Source organism: Misgurnus anguillicaudatus, chromosome 3 (assembly GCF_027580225.2).
Source record: "Misgurnus anguillicaudatus chromosome 3, ASM2758022v2, whole genome shotgun sequence".
NCBI classification, from domain to species: domain Eukaryota; kingdom Metazoa; phylum Chordata; class Actinopteri; order Cypriniformes; family Cobitidae; genus Misgurnus; species Misgurnus anguillicaudatus.
In genome coordinates this window covers 27,018,369-27,040,717 of record NC_073339.2, presented here as the reverse complement: position 1 = coordinate 27,040,717, position 22,349 = coordinate 27,018,369, and the positions used below count along the sequence as shown (strand labels likewise).

The following is a 22,349-nucleotide window of genomic DNA, read 5'->3' as shown; positions in this document are numbered from 1 at the left end:
GGCCCTAACAATTATTTTGCTAACTGATAATGAAATAATTTGTTATTTTGGGGTAATAAAAATAGACCCAAGTGTGCAGTAGCATTTAAAATTACATAATAACGAAGATGCAATAATTATTGGTTCAAATAAACTATTAAAACCAAGTTACATTAAACAACATTAACAAACACATTACATTTGTGGCCTATAAATAAAAAGCATTATGCATGTATTATAACAAATGCCTGCATCCGTCACATTATATTGCTTTTTAACACAACTGAATGCTGTTTTTACATAGTTTCTGTTCTGTTGTCTATAAAATAGTGACTAAACAGGACCCAGTAACTTTTTGTTTAATCCAATCAGCTCTTTCTTTAACTGCTGCTAAAAACGCGACATCGTCTGAAAAAATCATCATACATTTACATTGAGGTCGACCGATATGCTTTTTCTCTGGCCGATGCCGATGCCGATTTTTTAGAAATCAGGGCAGCCGATGGCCGATATGTTTGGCCGATTTTCTATATGTACATAATAATCAAAATGTTCTCATCATTATTAGCAGATATTTTAAATGCAAAAATGTCACTATTTAAGTCAAAGTATTTAAAAATATATGACTGGTCTTTCTGAAGAGTTTTACAACCTCCTCTGCACCATGCATTTATCAGACACAGATATTACCTGACACTCTGCTGTCATAATCTTTGATCAGTTTTTTACCATGGCTTTTATTGCTTTGTAGGATAAAATCCTTATTTGGTAGACCTGATTAAATATTTATTCATCATAAAGTTAACATAGTAAATGTCTATGGTTTTTAGTTGAGACTGTTATTTAGGGCAAATCTTTCTAAACACATTTACATTCTCATTTCTGAGACGCTATAAGTGACTGATTGTGCTGACAGTGACGTCTTGTGAGTTTACTGTGTTGGGACAGATCTGTTGTTTCAACCGTTCATTCAAACGAATCCGTTCAAAGGAGTCAGTTCGCGAATCGGACGCGCTGTGTTCTAATCCAGGCTGAGCAGCGCAAAACTGTAAACAAAGTGTTACTGTAACAACACGAAAAACATTTCCTTTGTGGATATGATTTGGTCTTCCGACCTTTCGCCATCGGGTCAGTTTTGTTTTGAGTAATAAAAGCAGGGAGACAGAAAGCGTGCACGAGCGGCTCTTCTCTCTCTGTCACGCAAACAAAACTCATCATCACTCATTAATCACATGAAATGAGCCTAATCTTTGCACGGACAGTGCACCGCGAGATATAAGCCCGTCGCGCTGTTGTACTGGCTGCTTAATTCGCGCGATCCGCCATCATTTAGTAAAGCTGTTTGTGAACAAGGCATGGCTGCACACACACGAGACGGGAGCGATCTGCGTGCAGCAAGAGGCAGCGTCACGAGTTCTACAACAGCGCTTAGGTGCCCGCAGATGCGCCTGCCTATTAATCGGCCTAATTTTGAAGCAAAATCGGCCAAAGCCGATTTTTTAAAATATGCCAAAAATCGGCCAATTAATCGGCCGGCCGATAAATCGGTCGACCTCTAATTTACATTGAGGCTGTACTGATGTTGCTCTTCTCATCAGTGGTGTTATTAGCGTTTTTTATTTAAATACGAGTGGTAGTTTTATTGTATATCGCGTATAGCGCAGACAATATGTTGCAAATTCATAAATATGAGAGAATACACGGTTGCTGTTACTACAGAACACGTGCACAGGCATGCCGCATCAAAGGTAGGGAGAGAGCTCGGACACAGACTCACATCAGAAAGGGTATGTGTGGGAAACACTAGGGCTAACCTTTTGTAAAGTCACTCATGATGAACTTGATCCGCTGTCAGTAACATCCGTGACTGTTAACGTTTACGCGAAAAAGAGAAAGTACACGGAGGAACACAGAGTTAAAATACTTTTCACCGGAGGCGCGTTTCAAAGAGAGGGGAGGGGGCCGGCGGCGCGCGCTGTTGAGGCGCTGCACACAACGAGAGAGGGAGGATGGAGGCGCGCTGTGCACTCGCTGCAATGAATTAAGCCGTTTTAAATAGTAAAATTAAAATGTAAATGGGAATCATGAATAATCTCACTGGCGGCCAGTGTTGATTAATCAACAAATGGGAGTAAATGCAGTTAAAAAATGCGACCTCCGAAGGATGCAGTCTTTTATTTGAGAAAACGGCCAGCATTTCACCTCCACAAGAAATCTCGCGAGACACATGTAATCTCGCGAAACACATTTAATCTCGCACGAGATCTCGTCACACCCCTAATATATATATATAAACATTGCCATTGTGCATTGTACATATTACTAATACTTTAAACAAACAATCACAAACAAACTGCGTGATCATTGCATATATTGACGGTCACAATTAAATAATTAATGTAAACAACTTAACACTGTATAAACCGCGTGAGGTAGGTCATACAATTATATTTGTAACTTAAAGTTTAATATGGATGAAAACCGTTAGTTTCGGTTTCTGTTTGTGACGCAGTTTAACAGGCGATCACATGGACAATGAATAATATGCAATATGATCGATATAAGAACAGCAACATTAATAACAAGTCAAATTACACATATAAACTCACCCGTAATCAAGTACACACGGGAAAAACATATACAAATATGCATAAACTATCCCGCTAGCCTCATTTCACTCTCAGTTGCCGAGTCTGCATGTCTGAACATGTCTCCAATGCGTGCATGACGTACTACGCAAGGGGGCGTGGTTAGGGCTTTCTCACACAGCCACCCCCAAATGTGTATAAGAACATTTGAATTAGTGAGAAATCCTAACTAACTGGTAGGGGCAATGGTGTCATCTTCATTGAGTTTAGGGAGTGATACTATACGGCAGGGCTATTCAAATCTTACCCTGGAGGGCCGGAGCACTGCATAGTTTAGCTCCAACCCCGATCAAACTTACCCACCTGTCATTTTCTAGTGATCATGAAGACATTGATTAGCTTGCTCAGGTGTGTTTGATCAGGGTTGGAGCTAAACTCTGCAGTGCTCTGGCCCTCCAGGGTAAGATTTGAATAGCCCTGCTATACGGGATACAGGTCTTACATAAGTGCGATTGTGTACCTGAACTTCAACTGTTCTGATACGTCCATCAAGTCCAGGGAAAGTTTTGGTCACTCTTCCTACAGTACCACTTGGTCCAGACTAATTTCTCCTCCCTCTTTACGCCACTTTTGTCTTTCTTGCAGATTCGGGAGGTAATAACGGATAAACCTAGCCCAGAAATGGTCAGCAAGTACTTGACTATGTTTCCATCTAGTTCCCAAAAGATTACTTGAATCATAGAGTACTTGTGGAAGTGACAAATCATGACGACCCATTAGCAGGATGTTAGGTGTAATAGGGTCCGGATCTGCCACATCTGAGGATGTGTATCCCAATGGTTTAGCATTCAAGATGCCCTCTGCCTCAGTGAGAATGGTACGGAGTACAGTCTCAGTCACCGTTTGGTCCTTCAGTACTACTTTTAGGGCCTGTTTTACTGACTTCACTTCCCGTTCCCATGCTCCCCCAAAATGAGGGGCACTAGGTGGATTGAATCTGAAGGAAATCTGTTGTTCAGCAAGTTGTTGCTTCAGATCAGGCGTCATGGCTTCATAGGCTATTCTCATCTCAGTGTCTCCTCCAACAAAATTGGTACCATTATCAGAAAGAAGCTCGAATGGTTTCCCTCTTCGAGCTATGAATCTTCTAAGAGACATTAGGAATGCATCTGTGTCAATGCTTTCTAACAGATCAAGATGTAGACAACGGGTTGTCAGACATTTAAACACTATTCCCCATCTTTTCTCAGTTCTTCGGCCAATCTTCCAGTGGAATAGAAGGGGGGCTTTTTTGGGAATGTTAGGCTTGGCACGCCATTTTTGACAGTCCATGCATGTGTATTGATGTTTCTTAATAGACTCCCTTCCCCGTAGAATCCAATAACGTCTTCTTAGTTCAGCAAAGACTCTTGCTGGCCCAGGATGTAAAAGGGAGCAGGGTCCGAAATTAACTTTTTGGCTCACCTGCCACGGGGACTGGTAGATGAAAAAATCCACCAGCCAAGCATATTTTTTACCGGCCAGAATAATAAACAGCCTTTTTTGTCACATGTATATTAATTTAATTTGCTGTATTCATGGCAGGGCTCGCAAAATTTCAAAATCCCTGGTTGCCCTTCGGGCAGGCACTCTTCAGTTTTTGGTAGCCCGAAATGAATGCAAGTAGCTCGAATAAAAAATACATTACTTTTAATGTAGAATATTAAGACAAAACATCTATCAAAACACAAATACCACACATCAATTTTCAGTACATATCAATCATCAGTACAAACTTTTCTTCTAACCGAAGTGAAATATCTATACATCAGATTCTGAATCTGAAATATTAACTGAAGTCACAGATAAGAAAATGCCACTTGACTTTGTGGGCATAGCACAGGCTTATTCAATTCGTTTTACCACAGACCAAATTTTGCCAATACAAAGCCAAAAGGGCCTCTAACCACAATGTTTAATCTGCTATTCTTGTTGTTTTGATGCTGTTGTTTTTTTAACAAACAAAAAGACTGGATTTCCATGTAAACCAAATTTTCCTGCTCATCCCCACACCAGATATACTCGCCATTTAAAAGTGGTTTAGTGGGTCACAAAACTCACAGTTTGGATCATCCAGTTAGAGATCAGAAAAACAAGGGCTACTGTCGCTTTAAGAGCGATTCTGCACAGAGTCACTCTCTTCACTGCCCGTACCATCTATACTTTAAAGCTTGCTGCGAGAGATTTAATTTTCTTACGTGAGGATAGTAATGACTGACAGGACGAAGTTTGAGGATTTGCCCAACAAATCCATGACAAATCATGACGGATTGCTTCTTGTACTGCGTCTTTTCGCGCTAACTCACCTCGTCCCCAGATTAGTTACTGGCAAACACATTATATTGCATTAATATTTTGGTATGAAAATCACCCGCCAGTGTGGCGGGTAGCCTTTTGAATTTAGTAATAATCCTTAATTAGAAGCTTGGTTAGGCTGTGCTGTGGATCAAGCACGATAGGGTGTATGGCGTCCAATTCCATATCTTTGGCATGTCGTAGTCTCCCGCCAACCCTGATAAGTCCACTGATCTTATCAAACTCGGGTAATAATGATGCCAATCTGCTGTTGGATGGTAATAGTCGCTCTGAAACAAGAGCCTTAAATTCCTCTGGGAAGGAATCTTTCTGAGCCTGTTGTAAGAGGAGCCTCTCTGCTGAGATAAAGTTTAACAAATCATCTGTTGATTGTGTGGAAGAGGTAGCCACCCCGTGAAGGGAGGTCGCTGTTGCCTTTAATAATTCAGTCCAGGTATATACTGACTGATATCAGGTAGGGCAATGTCTGAACTGGTGCATACATTCAGGCAAATTGCAGACTTCTTCAACTCTGATTCTGGTTCAGTTTCAACTGCCGGTAAAGAGGGCCAGCATGACTCTGGCTGGTATAAGAAATCTGGTCCATTACTCCAGCGACAAGGAAGGATTAAATCCTTAAGTGATTGGCCACGTGTTATGACATCAGCTGGGTTGTTCCCTGAATTAACATACCTCCAGATATCAATATCAGTGAGTGACTGTATTTCTGCAACCCGGGTTCCGACAAAGACTTTGTATCTGCATGAATCAGATTTAAGCCACTGTAGAACGGTAGATGAGTCTGACCAGAGGGTAACATGATCAATGTTGAGAGTTAGTTCAGTTTGTAGAAGTTAGGCTACCTGTGCTCCTATAAGTGCTGCACTCAATTCGAGTCGAGGAATCGTCATTTGCTTCCGAGGGGCAACTCGTGAACGGGCCAACACAAATGAGACATGTACATGTCCATCATTGTTCTCTGTTCGCATGTAGGCTACTGAGCCATAAGCCCTTTCGGATGCGTCACAAAAGATGTGTAAATCTCGACTGAGAATATCTCCAGGATCCTCAAATGGTGTGTAGCATCGTGGGATTGCAATCTGATTCAAACTTTGGAGCTCATGTTGCCAGTCCTGCCATCTGGTGAATAAGTGATCAGTTTTGATTAGATCATCCCACCCGACATTGTCCTTCCACAGATCCTGAATAAGCACTTTAACTCGGGTTGTGATACAGTCTCTCCGCAGTCCCTTCAATTTTTTCTTCCTGCGCAATCTTAACTTTGATTTTTACTTTTACATTTATGTATAAGGCTTGAACTCTATAACTTATTGCTAGACGTTTTTACAGATTCTTAAACTAGCAAATTATCAAAGGGCGTTCTGGGTTCAACGAGCGGTGCTGAGCGAGCGGAATTTTCGGAAAGGCGCTTTGATGGTAATATATACCGCACCGCTCAATGTTTTTTTTTTTTTTTACAGTGGGTCATAATATATCATATATTTTAGTTTGTCAGTGCGTTTTGTGGTATTAGGAAGTGTTTGCGCATTTCTGCACCAACTCAAAATGTGCGTACACCACCTCCTGAGCAGTCGTAGGATTTGAGCGTGCTGTACGCCAACGTCCATAATGATAAATCTCAAAGTCACCGTGGTTTTGGGTGTACACTGGACATTTGGTGTACGCACTTTTGATAAATGAGGGCCATTGTGTTTAGTGGCACGAGCCACTGTGTTTAGTGGCTCGTGCCACTGTGTTTATTGGCTCGTGCCACTGTGTTTAGTGGCTCGTCGTGAGGCACTTCCGGTGTCGAGGTACTCGTACCACTCCGTTTAGTGGCTTATCCACTGACACAGGTCAGTAAAACTTAGGTTTGTTGGATTAATGTATGTGGCACTGATAGTCACCGATTGATCAGTACAGATCCGAGAGTAACTTGCGCGTGCTGCTATACATGGATTTCTCTGCGACGTCATCACTGCTTGCACACGCAACCGAGAGGCAGAAAGAAGAGACATGCCTTGTGTTATAGGCTAGTTGCGGTGTATGGTGGATAATAGTACCAACAGAGCCAGTGCTGGGTGCCTGATGTTAACATACAGTGGGGCAAAAAAGTATTTAGTCAACCACCAATTGTGCAAGTTCTCCCACCCAAAAAGACGAGAGAGGCCTGCAACCTTCATCACAGGCACACCTCAACCATGAGAGACAAAATGAGGAAAAAAATCCAGAAAATCACACTGTCAGACTCTCCAAGAATTCATTTGCAATTTACGGTGGAAAATAAGTATTTGGTCAACAACAAAAAAGCAAGATTTCTTTCTCTCACAGACCTGTAACTTCTTCTTTAAGAGGATCCTCTGTCCTCCACTTGTTACCTGTATTAATGGCACCTGTTTGAACTTGTTAGCAGTATAAAAGACACCTGTCCACAACCTAAAACAGTCAGAATGCAAACTCAACCACGGCCAAGACCAAAGAGCCGCCAAATGACACCCGAAACAAAATTGTAGACCTGCACCAGGCTGGGAAGACTGAATCTGCAATAGGTAAGCAGCTTGGTGTGAAGAAATCAACTGTGAGAGCAATTATTAGAAAATGAAAGACATATAAGAACACTGATAATGTCCCTCGATCTGGGGCTCAACGCAAGATCTCATCCCGTAGGGTAAAAATTATCACCAGAATGGTGAGCAAAAATCCCAGAACCACATGGGGGAACCTAGTGAATGACCTGCAGAGAGCTGGGACCAAAGTAACAAAGGCTACCATCAGTAACACACTATGCAGCCAGGGACTCAATTCCTGCAGTGCCAGATGTGTCCACCTGCTTAAGCCAGTACATGTCCGGACCCGTCTGAAGTTTGCTAGAGAGCATTTGGATGATCCAGAAGAAGAGTGGGAGAATGTCATATGGTCAGATGAAACCAAAACATAACTTTTAGGTAGAAACTCAACTTCTTGTGTTTGGAGGAGAAAGATGCTGAGTTGCATCCAAAGAACTCCATACCTACTGTGAAGCATGGGGGTGGAAACCTCATGCTTTGGGTCTGTTTTTCTGCAAAGGGACCAGGACAACTGATCCGAGTTAAGGAAAGAATGAATGGGGCCATGTATCGTGAGATTTTGACTCAAAACCTCCTTTCGTCAGCAAGGGCATTGAAGATGAAACGTGGCTGGATCTTTCAGTATGGCAGTGATCCCAAACATACCGCCCGGGCAAAGAAGGAGTGGTTTCGTAAGAATAATTTCAAGGTCCTGGAGTGGCCTAGCCAGTCTCCAGATCTCAACCCCATAGAAAATCTTTGGAGGGAGTTGAAAATCTGAGTTGCCCAGCGACAGCCCCAAAACATCACTGCTCTAGAGGAGATCTGCATGGAGGAATGGGCCAAACTACCAGCAACAATATGTAAAAACCTTGTGGAGACTTACAGAAAACGTTTGATCTCTGTCATTGCAATCAAAGGGTATATAACAAAGTATTGACATAAACTTTTGTTATTGACCAAATACTTATTTTTCACCATGATTTGCAGATAGATTCTTAGAGGATCGGACAATGTGATTTTCTGGATTTTTTTTTTCTCATTTTGTCTCTCATGGTTGACGTGTGCCTTTGACGGGGATTGCAGGCCTCTCTCATCTTTTTGGGTGTGAGAGCTTGAACAATTGGTGGCTGACTGGATACTTTTTTGCCCCACTGTACCAGTAGATGCGGCTATTATGTTACTAGCCTAACATTATAATTAGGAATGTCAAATTATGCAATTTCCCATATTCGATGATCATTTAAATTAACGATCAATCAATCAAATAATCGTTAACAGTAATAGTGCAATAAGCCTTTACAGCAGTGGCATATAGCCAATGACATAAAAGAGTGCATAAAAATGCCAGCTTCCTCATAGGGCTGCACGATTAATCGAAAAAGAATCAGGATCTCGATTCATACATATATGCGATCCTCATTTTAAATGACGGCGATTCACTTGCATATACAGTATTTCCCTGTATTCAGATTCTGCGTTTACGTGTTCACGTATTTACATTACAATCCAAGAATATCAGTCAAACTTGCTAACACACACTCATACAGGGTAAAACCAAACCCTATTCATTCACCAATCAGACCCGATCGTTTCTTTCCTCTCTCTCATCTCATTTGTGGCGTTCCGCTGTCACTCGCGTGACGTATAACAAGGCGGCAGACCTAAACACAGTCGTTTACTTGGTGGATTTGGAGCGGCAATTTTCACAAAAAAAGAGAGGATAAACGAGCGTCATTGTGGAAAATCCTGGTAGCGAACGCCGAACGGAGAAAGTGAAGATGCAACAACATTGGTTCCGAAAGAAGGCAAGGAAATTATTTAACTCCGGACCTAAATCGGAAGGCTGGAACCTCCGGAGGTCGCATGCAGGCTGTATACATCATTGTTCATTTGAGTTAACGGAGCATTACATTCGCAAGTCATAAACATACTTCAACAATTTATTATTAACTAAAAATATTAGTCATTTTTATAACGTTAATTGTTAATATTCTGAAATTATGATGCGCATCTTAGAAATGCGACCTCCAGAGAGGCTGCAGCCTTCAGACTGAGAAATGGCCTCTGTGTCACCGCCACAAGTTCCCCATTAACAAGGGTTTTTAGCATGAGGGGAACATTGTTACATGTCTGCGTTTCTCTCTGATGCCTCAAAATGTTGATCGTTTAGTCTTTTAAAGGTTTAACGTTAGTGTTTTTAAAGTTTTAAGGTTGGCCAGTTTGATAGTACAAAAAGCACAGGTGCAATTTAACAGCTAACAAATTTTAAATTACTCTAAATTTAAAGGGGTCTAAAATAAGAAAAAGAGACTTTTAAGACACGTTATTATAACTGAAAGTCCTGTAGCACGTTTTTTTAGTTAAGTGCATAATAAATGTTTTTGTAAAAAAAGAGAATCGGGTGAGAGAATCGGGATCTCAGTTCAATGGAAAAAATCGTGATTCACATTTTAGCTTGAATCGTGCAGCCCTACTTCCTCACGTGAATTAAAAGATTTTATTTTGTGTAAATACCATGCTAGTGGGATTGTAAAATGAGTCAATGTAGTTGGTGTTTTGATAAAAAAATCATCAATTTAATCTCTTAATGAAATATAATGACTAATAGACACAGTAAACTCCGCATCATAACGGGCACTCCGCACAGTCAGATGAAAGTCCGTATGTCCATGACAAAATAAAAGTTTCTTTATCATGAAGTGTTATTTTTCTAGTTGTTCACCTTGCTTTCTGAGTTGTTGATACACCGCTTGTTGTAATTATATCTAAGAAGCTCACGAAGGGCACATTTCCAATCGTCACCTTAGCTTTTGACATGTGGCGTACTTTCAGCAAAGATGCTTATATTATAGGGCTGAACGATTTGACCTAAAATCAAAACCTCGGTCAATTTAACATTTGACATCGGTTACGATTAATGAGCGATTATTATTATTTTTTGCCTCATAGTTCACTGGCAAGGTTTGTATTTTAAATATGCTCAGATATTAAAGGTGGGATATATTTTTCTATTGAAAGGGGATTTGTTGTTATCTTTGTGATTTTAAAAGAATTAAGTGAAGAGGAAAGTATTGGTTGTTAAGGTTTGAACATCTTGACTTCAGCTGAAATCAAATCACACATTGCTTGAAATAAAAACATTTTAGTTTACTGTATACTGCAAGTTTCCTAAAAAAAGTGGAAAATAAATAACTTAACCATTTTTTTTATAGCAGGACCTAATTTCTCCATTGTGCGACTTAAAAAAATATCAGGTCGCACTGGTGCGACCAGGAGTTTGAGGGCAAAATCCATAGTCCAGATCTACGTGTGTGTAAGTTTAAAAATGCGTGTGCGCTCCAGTCAGACAGAGAGAGGTGAGTAGCCTTAGTCCGTCAAATAAAACCGAGTGGATGTAGCCGCGAATGATAAGAGAAGAGGAAAAGAACGATTGACAACTTTTTCGTTAAGAATGTTAAGTTAAAGTCTGATCCGTCCGAAGATCATAACCAATGCTCTGACATTAACCTCCCATCACATCAGCCCTGGTCCGAAGACGGAATTAGGTAATGAGCCTCAATCGAGTCAGAGCCAGAGCATTATTCTTATGAAGAAAATTATTTGAACCCCGAACAGCAATGTCGCGTGCGCCCAATTAATAGAAAAAAGCCAGGAGTCAGGACCGCTGTTTTCATCATCATCTTACTTCCAAATCTAATCCTATAAACTTTTCGGTGTTTGCTGTATCGCTTTTACTGCCCTGCCAGACTGGCTGTCTTAAATAGAGAAATAAGTTCCTTGATTTGCGTTGTTGACTCCTTTATAAATAATTCCCCCAAGGGTTAAGTTTATGCGCAAAAAGCATTAAAATGAATAGAACATGATTACGTCTTTCTTTGGTGAAAAAATAATAAAATAAATAAGCCTACATGAAATGTGTTTCACTTAAATACTTAGCAAATTAACAAAACGAATTCAAGCCTATGAGTTTATTTTTTGTGTGACGCGCTCCAAAACCGATGCAGCACAAAACACTTTTTTACCTATTTAAAAAAGCACAATGTTTTGTTATTATTGCGAGTGTAAATTTACATAAATAAATGTACACATTACAGTTTTGAATGTTGTTTTACTTTTATTTGTATGACCGTAATTTAAGGTAATGCAAGATGCAAGCTCATCACGCGTATGCCATCACCGACGCAGGTTTACGCAGGGCAGCAAAAAAGAGACATTAAACTTTAAACATTTAACATTCTACTTGAGGTTTTTTTTTGGAATCCCTTTGGAATCACTGCAATCATATCATCAATTTAGAAGGTAATTATAAATATAAGCGCAGCGCTTATGAGTGTTCAAATACTGCTGACCGCTCAGCTGTCAATCTGCCGACCCTCACAAAGTTTCACATTAAATTATAATATATTTGTCCTGCCATGGTCCTGTGCTTATTTCTGTCCATGTTCTGCATGAAGATCTTTTCTACTTACTTCACGATTTCGCAGTCTTTGTCAAACGGGCGGGTATGAAATAAATTGATGCTGATGTCGGATAACGGGTCAAGTGTTATTTTAATCGCGCGGATGCGGGTTATCAAACAGGACTGTGCATGACTTGTATAAGGAAAATGGAATGACAACATGAAAATTATAAAATAGACTACATGTTTATATTCTGTATTAAACCACCATGGGCGCTAAACTTGCGGTGTTAAAGGGACAGTTCACCCAAAAATGAAAATTCTGTCTTCATTAACTCTCCCTCATTTTGTTACAAACCTGTATACATTTCTTTGTTCTGATAAACACGAAGCAAGATATTTTGAGGAATGTTAATAACCAAACCAAGCATGACCCCCATTCACTTCTATAGTAGGAAAAAATAATACTATGGAAGTGAATGGGGCCCATGAATGGTTTGGTTACAAACATTCCTCAAAATATTTTCATTAGGGCTGAAACGATTCATCGAGTTACTCGATTTACTCGATTCAAAAAATTCCTCGAGGCAAAAATTTTGCCTCGAAGCCTCGTTAAATTCCTATGACGCGCACTACACACGCCGAGATCTGATTCACACGGACCGTTGATCAATGTTCAGGTAGCACATCATAGCGCGTGGTGCATTTTGTAGTTGGCGCGATGGCGGAGAGCGAATATGTCCATAAACCCCAGAGAGAGAATGTCTAAAGTTTGGGATATTTACATTATCATTACATTCAGCATCTGAACCGAAAACATCCACTGCTGTTTCACCAAGCGTCTATGAAACAAGGTAACGTAGCTTCCGCTGATTTTAATCCCATTCTGTATTTGTAGCAATGTCGTTATGCGGTTTGACTAGATATGATGTTTAGCTTTGATGTTTTTAAGTAGTAAACGTATTCACATTCAATTGCAGGAGAGTATAGCTTAAAAAAAGAACCCCTTCACACACACGCATGCACTTTACAGGTGTGTGTACCAAAAAATGGCACCACAGTGCAATCATCTATGGGCAACTTGTAATCTGACATATTTTGTTCAATAATAATAATCTCTGTCTTATTGGAGTTTAGCATAAGGAAGTTATTCTCTCTCACGCGAGTCAGACCGATCGCGCAATGCATCACATATGCTTAAACTTTTATGTAGCCACGCAACAATAATTTCAGCTGCATGCATTCACTGTATTCACCGGGACGTGATGTTGTGATTTTTCAAACGGATGCTTCACCTAAAATGCACCGCAATGCAAGGGATGCAAACCAAATGCAGCATTCTATTGAAAATGAATTAATGAATGTATTTCTGCCGTACCAAAATGCAATGAAGCAACTAAACGTCTGAGTGGGGTGTCACTCTTCCTTACGCACAGCACGTGCACACACAAACACAAACACAGGTGCACGTCCGCGCACACACACAAGTTGTTACCATAGCAAATAGGCTCACCCCAGAAATGATATATATGTTAATAGCCTAATAGTAAATGCTGCAGGTGTAGAAATGAACATAAACCAGATATTTACTTTGATGTCAGGGCTAGATTACAGCATGAAACCTGTTGTGCATATTAATAAATTAAAGTGCTTAATTGTTGGCACTGGCACTTATAAACACTAAATGGGTAAAAATTGAAATAAATAGGCTTATTTTTTGGAGCCAAATACCTCTGGGTTTTTTTAGAAATAAAAGCCAAATGCTTGAACATTTTACAGCCACGTCATTTCCGTTATGGATTATTTGTTTTGGTTGTTTAAAAACACACACAAAATTTGTATCCGATTACTCGATTAATCGATCGATTCAGTGCTAGATTAATCGATTACAAAAAGAATTGATAGCTGCAGCCCTAATTTTCATTGATGTTCACCAGAACAAAGACATTTATACAGGTTTGTATCAACATGAGAGTGAGTAAATTATGACAGAATTTTCATTTTTGGTTGAACTATAAATCCGATGCGGTCACAAACCTAGGCACACCAGTGCAACCAGTGCAAAAAGTTAGTCTAGAGCCCTGTATAGTCTAGTAATTCAGGGCTCCAGACTAACTTTTTTGTTATTAGTTATACCCTCTGACTAAATTCACATTTCCCCGCAAAATAACTGCATTACTGAAAAATACTAAATAGACTTGACCATATGCAGTTGCTGCCCATGTTATTATGCACAATTGATGAAACTTTCAGAATAGGAAGTTATGAACCAAAGATTCATACAACCCACATGACTAATTCTAGCCATAAGATACATACAATAAGTTATATCCAGATAATGAGATGAGTGGTATTACACATTGTATCCTTTACACGTTTCTGCTGGTCCCTGCTGTCTAAGACCTTTACTCTCATCTATAATGTTTTTGGTGTTAATGTAGATTAGAAGGTCTCCCGTTCTCTCTCTCTGTCTCTCTCTCTCTCTCTCATATCTCTGCCATGTCTAATGAAACCTGCTTGCCCGCGTCTTCTAGCGGTTCTGAGGTATGTGTTGACTTTACCCAGGCTGCGTAGACTCATTGGTAGATTCAACTAAGCGCATGGTGACATAAAACTTTTACATGTCATTCAAATTTGCGGTGAAAACCCGATCGCTCATAGTTTTATCACGGGGACCCACACATGAGCGACTACTTCGTTTTTCTCTGGCACTAGATGATCTGCTAAGTTAACACTGTTTACACCTGGCATTAACATGCGTTTTCATAGATTGGATCACAAGTGGACGACGTTAATGCCAGGTGTAAACGATGTTCAAAACGTTTTGAACGCGTCCACTATCGACCACTTTCAACCACATTCAGAGGTAGTCGAAACCCCTTTAGATCGGATTGCTTTTGCTTGTGTAAACGCACATGTGGTTGAATGTGTTCGAACAGCCACACGCGACCGCCTTCTCTCCGCCCATTTATCTACTCTGAGGTACTGAACACAAGCTTTACGTCTTTTGTAACTTCTAGCTTGAAGATACGGTGAACAGTGCTATTTTTAGCCTTTCATTGATACAACTAAAGCGGCTGATCTCCGTAGTTTCGTTTTGAAAGCGTGTGAAAGTTGTGCGATCTTATTTCATCAATTGTGCTGAAAATTCAGAGAAACCTCTAACATATACACGAACAAAACACTGTGCAGCATGTTTACTTGCTAGACATACACGCGGACTCCGACATAATATGAGTTTAGTATCAAACGTGCGCACGTGGTTCGTACGCACATCAGTAAGTAATCCTTGATGATAAATCCCACTTGTTCTTAAGCACCATGCTCGTGCATGTTCATGTTCATTTGCATTTCGAAACGCCTCCAATCAACCATATATGGTGACAACACCTCCCGTTATAAGTCACGTGGTTGTGCTTTTTCCCTCATCGCAATAATGGCAAAGAGAGCATAAAAGAGAAACTTTACAGACGCAGAAATTGAGTTACTGGTGGATGAGGTTAAATCCTAATAACACATCCTGTTTGGTTCACTTAGTATGGGAGGAATGCCTAACAAAAGAAAACAAATCTGCATGGGAACATGTTACCAGTGAGTTTAATTCTGTTAGGTATGAGAACACTTTTAGAAATAAAAAAGTCGTTTGACATTAAATTATCGGCAAAAAAAAAAAAAAAACGCGTCACAGCACACCGACGTGAAACGAGTGCAACTGGAGGAGGACAGACAACTTTCCACCTTGGACAGCAGCATATATAACCAGCATCATTGGCGCGATATTTGAAAACGCGCTACCGGCAGAATGGATTATTTGCCAAGTCTTCCAATAACGCAAGATAAGCCATTGCACTGTGTCAAACATTTGTCGGAGACTTCATTTATACAAATCACATGTAGAGCTTTCACAGATACATATCACAAATAAATAATTATACTTATTTGCTGTTACAATACTGACATTAATCATTTTAACACCTGCTTGTGAATAATAAATAGACACTTCTTTACTCACTGGAACAGGGTCCTGTGTAGTATCGCTATTCTACCACTAGATGCTCTGCGTACGCATACTCCGAGGTGTGCGTATATTTACACACATTTCTAAGTATAAGTGCAATTTGATAAATTCCACACTTTGCGTAAAACTGTTCCTACGCACACTTTACGCACACTTCTGTTCGTACGCACGCTTGATAAATGAGGCCCATGGTATTTTTATGGTACCATACATCTGGCAAAACAAATTCAGCAAATGTTACCTATACACAGAACACAAAATAATATATGGAACTAGATGTGATCACATTGTGTACAGGGATCATGCCATGTTATGATGTTAATCACTGTTTAATGTCAATGAAGTACATATCGTATAGCCCACACAGCTATGTATTGAAATGTGCTAATATATATCACGTTAACTTCAAAACTGAGTTAATGTTGCGAGGAACTCTGTCACCTTCATAAACTTCCACGGCTTCTTGTTTTTGGTGGCCTGTCCACTTTAGGAATCATCCTCCTGCTTCTTTTCTTGTGTATATCACGTACATCAAATCCCATTTGATTTGAAATTCCTCTCTATAACAACTTTCTCTTATCCCATTTTTAAGATGCTTCATGTAAATAATCTTTTTTCCCCACATGTCCATAGGACAGTGATGCGCCATCATTGGCTGCTGGTTGGTGTGTGTGGCTGGGTGCTGCTCATCCTAATGTTTATCAGCAAGTTTATCAATGTCAGCTTCAGAATTCCAGATGGTATGTGTTTCACATTTGATCAGTTTCTATGTTCAGAAATCGGTTGAAAGTACTTGCCTCTTTGAAATTATTTAATTCCAACTAGTGCTCCTTATACATTCAGAGTTTCCTTCCTTCCTTTTGTAAAACTATGTAGGAAGGACAGAAATGTTTGTTTGGACCATGCCGTCTGTCAGAATGAAACTTCCTTCAACCCAGCAGCTAGACAAAGCAGCATCACAGCCATTTATAGTGGTAAGGCTAATAAAAAGTTCCCATGTAGATACTTTTCATCAAAATCAACTTGAATTTTAAATATCTTACTAAGGTCTTGGGTGATACTACAATGCTTAGAAACAGCATGTATTGTATGTGTTTTGCATGTCAAATACATGTGCATTTGTGTTAATGATGGTTTGTGTGTGTATCAGCCCTCAGGTTATTCTTCTCTGGTGGAGCCAAAAGACTGGCAGTCAGTAATTGAGAGGCGTTTGGAGCTGTTATCAACTGTTTGCAGAAATTCATCTCTCTGGAACCTTACACATACAACTGTGCACAGATTTGTCTTGGATCGCATTTTTGTGTGTGACAAACACAAGATTCTCTTTTGCCAGACGCCTAAAGTGGGTAACACACAATGGAAGAAGGTCCTAATTGTTCTCAATGGTAAGATATATCTTAAAGGGAAATGTACATTTGATAAATTTAGAAATAAGAAGTCTTTTTGGATTAAAAAATAAAGTTTTACAGTCAATAATAATTGACAATAAAAGCCCCTAATTTTATTCATTTATTTTTTGCCTTTTAGGAAAGTTCACCAAGGTTGAGATTATACCCGAGAACCTGGTTCATGACCATGAGAGAAATGGTTTACCCCGCCTTTCCTCTTTGACTGAGGCAGAGATTCATCAAAGATTTAAGATGTGTTCCATAAGTTTAGTTTGTAACAGTTTTTGTAATTTGAAGGTTGCTAAAAAGAATTGAAAAAATTCTAACTGCCTTAACCTCTTTGAGTATAACACTGCTATAAATAAGATTTACCCTTATGGAAATTAACCATGTTTTTTTGTGGTAGAAGTGTAGTAACTATGTTTTTGATGTATTGATTACTATTAGCAAAACCATGGTTTTACTACAGTAACCATGGTGTAACTATGGTTCCCCTTCTGTCACTCACTCGACGACGTGTTGATGGGCCAGTGAGAGTTGGCGGGTGAAGTGCAGGTGGAATTTGCATATCGTGACTCCGCTCTGAGATCCGGGTATAAATTAGTGTATTTCGCATATCGCCTGAAGATTCTCCTTCTCTGTGGTTGTTGGTAATAGGACGCGATCAGCGGTCTCTTCTTTCAGGTCCAGTGCATGGATAAGTGCTTGAAGAGCCCCTGGGCATTTCAGCAGACACTAAACAGAGTGAAATTCCTGTATACACAATGCTGTATACACGAACAGAGAGCATGTTCTCTTGTGACATGCTTACTGCAGCGTCACGGTCTTCCAATTTCTCTAAAGAGTGAGACCTCCTCGAGTGCTCCCTCAGCTGCTCCCCATGCTTCTTCAGCTCAGGCAGACGCTGTGGTGAGCTTTGAGGATGAGCTGAGTTTTAATGTGGCAATCTGTGTCTGATTTTTTTCTTTCTTACTGGTTGCTCATTGCCCTGTGTGACTGTTGCAATCTGTGAAGTTCCTTTGGGAATTAATAGACGCCTTTTTAGCTCTTTGTTGATTACTTTTGGGAACTTATATAAGAGTAAAGTTATCAATTGCCGCATCACAGGGTGAGCTTTCCCATTGGTGGCTGATGACTCTGTTGCCCCCCCTCGGATGTGATGGCGCTGTCCGAGAGATCACACAGATGGTAGCTGTGCTTTCCCGGGCCGTTCAGAGCATCGGGCTGGTTAGACCCTCTACCCTGGTTAGAGCCAGCTGATTGTTACTTTGTGGTTGCACATGCCTTGGCTATGCCCGACCTCTGTACCTTTTTTCCAGATGTGCATGATTGGTTAATGAGATTGAGGAATGGTCCGAGGCTCTTGTCCGGAGCATGTTGGGTCCTTTGTCCGCTCATTATGGTAGCTTAGCAAAAACATTTTTGTTTTTTCTGCCCACTATGGTGGCCGGTGGGCCATTTTTGGTTTTTGCCCATTGTGCGGTTCAGTAAGCTCTTTTTGGTTTCTGACCATTATGGTGGTTTGGCAAAGCCCATTTTTGCAGTTTGTCCACTATAGTGGTTTAGCAGTGCCATTTTTGGCTTTTTTTGCCCATTGTGATGGGTCTCTCTTGCGGTTAGAGACAGCTAGTCGCGCTCCGGTGTCCACGTCTTCACGCTCGCTTCTGCCTGCTTGCCTCTGCCTGCTCCCCGCCTTTGGCGAAGGTCCCAGAGAAGAGGGCCAGCTGTTACTGCCCCCTTCCTGCCAGATGGTGGGTGTAACTAGGTGTGCACCGCAGTTTGCACCGAGTTGACAATGAGAGCAGCCCCCTTCTGGGTCAAGTTTTTCTATTTACGGACACAATTTATTCTGTCCTGCACACCTCCACTCTCACTTACGCATCACATAGCAGAGTCTTTTCTCCTTTTGTGATATTTAGGGTGGAGGGTGGCCCATAGCCCATTGGGTTTGGACCATCATTGTGGTTAGACACAGTATGTTCTGTCCTACACACCTCCGCTCTCACTGATAGCAGAGACTTCTCTCTTATTATGGTATGCTGAGGGTGATGGGTGGTCCCATATCCTATTGGATATAGTCCACCATTCTGAATCCCCCAGGCCCCAAATTCCATCGTCCCTTCGAGCCCCTCAACATGGTTTTGGAGTGACTTTCACTTCCTACCCAGTCTCAGTGGCTCGTGGGACCATTCGGCTCAGCCGTGTCAGGCGCCGCTCGTTTCAACAACACATTTTCTCCCCTGTGGAGAGAGAGCCCCGGGCTGCGGGTAAAGGTCAATGCCTTTCTTTGGAAGGGCAAAATATAGCCTGTCTATGGTCAACATGAAGCGTGGATTTTTCAACCTGTACTTTGTGATGGCTGTAAAGAGGGGGTTATGACCATTCCTGGTTTCGTATATTCTCAACAGAGCTTTTCTAGGCTTATGTTCAGAATGTTCTTACAGAAATACAGGAACTTGACCTGAAGGACCAGTCCTTCATTCTCCCTCAACACAGATCTGTCCTGCGGGCTATATTCGAGGGGTGGAAAAAGGTCCTCACCTTCGGTCTGTCCCGGTCACCACATACCCTCGCGAGGGTAATCAAAGCTGCCCTTCACACTTTGGGAGGACTGTTTTCATATACCCAGCTGTCTTGAAAACTGTATATTTTAGGCCGTTCTCGAGAACAGTTGTGTGTTGACGGGGACTTAAGGGCTCGTTATAGTTGTGCGTAGGTCCTACGGCGTAGCCGCGACGGCGTAGGTTCCGCGTTGGTTTTCATTTAAACTTTTGCGTCGTCGCCCGCGTCGACGTGCAAACACGCGCGCAGGCCGCTGGTAGGCAGTAACCACGCGTGTAACCACAGTAGCAGCGTGAACGCCAAAGAAGAGGAAACTTTGCAAGTTAAGCCACAAACGAAGAAGAAACAGCAACTTGTTGTGTATAATTTGAGAAGACCAGCAATGATGGATGTAAATAAACAGCGACTTTTGTTGCAGTTTGAGTTAAATCACTACTCAACTTGGCCATTCTTTGTTTTCACCATCGCAAACGGAAATACCTATGACGCAGTTTTTTACCTGACGGGAGGAGTTCTGGTAGACCACTCACAGTGCTTGCGGTTCGCGTAGAACTGACGCGCTGTTAAAATTTTTGTGAGGTGCGCGTCAGGCTACGCAGAGCTACGCACAGGCTACGGATAGCCTACGCCGTAGCTACGCCGTAGAACCAACGCACGACTATAAATCGCCCTTTAGTGCTTTAGCACATTCACACCTTGTGGTTTCGAGTCAACCGGGAAAAGAGCCAGCTCTCCTGTTCAGAGCATTTCTTTTCTCAGGATATAGTTGGATTTGGTCATCATAATGACACGTTTGTTGGTGCAGCTTGTCCAGGCCATACTGAGGCTTCCTAGAGCTCCTGGGTCATATGGCATGCTCGTGATGGTTGTACCTCTCGAGTTGATGTATATGAGATTGCTTCGGCAATGGCCTCATTACCGAATCTCATTGTGACATCACGGTACGCAGAGGGTTTCTACTCTCCAGCGTGTTGGTCCGTGGCAGAGCTCAGCTTCTTGTGGACCGTGTGCCCTCAAGCGAGTCTGCAGACCCGGAATCGTTTCTAAACTCAAAAAGTGAATTAACTATAAATAATGTTCAAATAATGAGTAGTAGGGCTGGGCGGTATGACGGTATATTCCGTTACCGCGGAATAAAATGTCAGACGTAACAGATTTTTCTATTCCGTCTATTCCGCGGAATGCAAATAAGTGGGCGTGGCTAACTCTGCCCTCCAGCATGTTAGACTGAGTGTGACGGAGAAACATGTAAAATAGTTCACTTATAAAAAATGAACGAGTTATTTGTGTAATTTCTCGCGCGCTCTTTCTCGTTCTCTCGCGCTCTCTCTCTCCTCATGCAGCAGCCGGCCTCTCGCGTGCAGAGGTTTCTCTAGGCAAGCGCATGTGACGACAAATAAAGAGTTCTTCTAGCACATAATGCTAATAGTTGTAAAGTTTTCTGAACTTTAAGCAAGCTAAGACAAAATTTGCGTTTATATTAGTGACACGTGCGCTGCTGGAGCGATGAAGTTTGACGCGCCATTTGCTTATACAAACATATTTGATCGTAAAGACGAGAAAGAGATGCAAAAGTTAAGGTCCAATAGAATGTAAAGAGCGTCAAGACCTTAAAACAAACTTTATGATCATCACATCATAGCACCCGTCTTAATATCTATATCTAAAGCTCCGTCTCTCATACACAGGTATTTATCCTGTCTGTAGGTTTTTGCATATATTTATACCTGTTCGTTTTACATATTGCATATGTTTAATGTAATGTATGCATAAATACAAAATACAATTAAGCCATACTATAGCTTCAATAGTCTATAAAATTAATAACTCAATTAAAAACAAGATTCTGTCTAATCAAGACTTATCTGTTGTTATCTTCTGGGCATTTTCACTTTAACATTATTAACTTTAAATTGCTCATATTTTAAAACTGTGGTGAGCATTTAGTTAAAAGCTATAGTGAGTGGTGTATTTCTGTACATTTTTATCATCAAAAAACAATATAAACTGAAAAACATTTATACCGTGAAATATTCCGTTCTGTGAAATAAAAGGACTCATTCCGTGAAATAGATTTTTGGTCATTCCGCCCACCCCTAATGAGTAGACTATAAAATAGTAACTAAACACGACCCATTACACCTTGTGTTAAATCCAACCAGCTGTTCCTTTAACTGCTGCTAAAATCCTGATTTAGATACATGACATCGTCTGACAAAATCACCATACATTTACATTGAAGTTTTACTACTGTTGCTCTTCTCGTAATTGTTGTTGTGTTTTGAGACATTTTTTAATTTTAAATGCAAGTGATATAGCGCAGACAAATCGGTGCAAATTCAGAAATGTGAGAGAATACACTGTTGTTTTTGTTGTTACACAGACTACAGAACACGTGCATGAGCATACCACATCATAGGCATACTGCTAATCTTTCTTTAAGTCATGTTAAAGGTACAGTGTGTAAAAGAATTTCTTGACAGAAATGCAAAATAATATACAAAACTATTTTATCAGGGGTGTATAAAGACC

General features: G+C 40.7%; 1 protein-coding gene across 2 annotated transcripts in view; it reads left to right on the top strand.

The window, feature by feature from the left end:
- chst10 (carbohydrate sulfotransferase 10) overlaps window positions 1–22,349 on the top strand; it is a 57,071-nt gene that overhangs the window by 19,036 nt on the left and 15,686 nt on the right. For both annotated transcript variants that reach the window (XM_073863711.1, XM_073863713.1), the window contains exons 2-5: window positions 16,501–16,607; window positions 16,744–16,841; window positions 17,018–17,252; window positions 17,395–17,503. In XM_073863711.1, coding sequence (XP_073719812.1) covers window positions 16,501–16,607; window positions 16,744–16,841; window positions 17,018–17,252; window positions 17,395–17,503 — 549 coding nt within the window. The remainder of the gene's footprint in view (window positions 1–16,500; window positions 16,608–16,743; window positions 16,842–17,017; window positions 17,253–17,394; window positions 17,504–22,349) is intronic.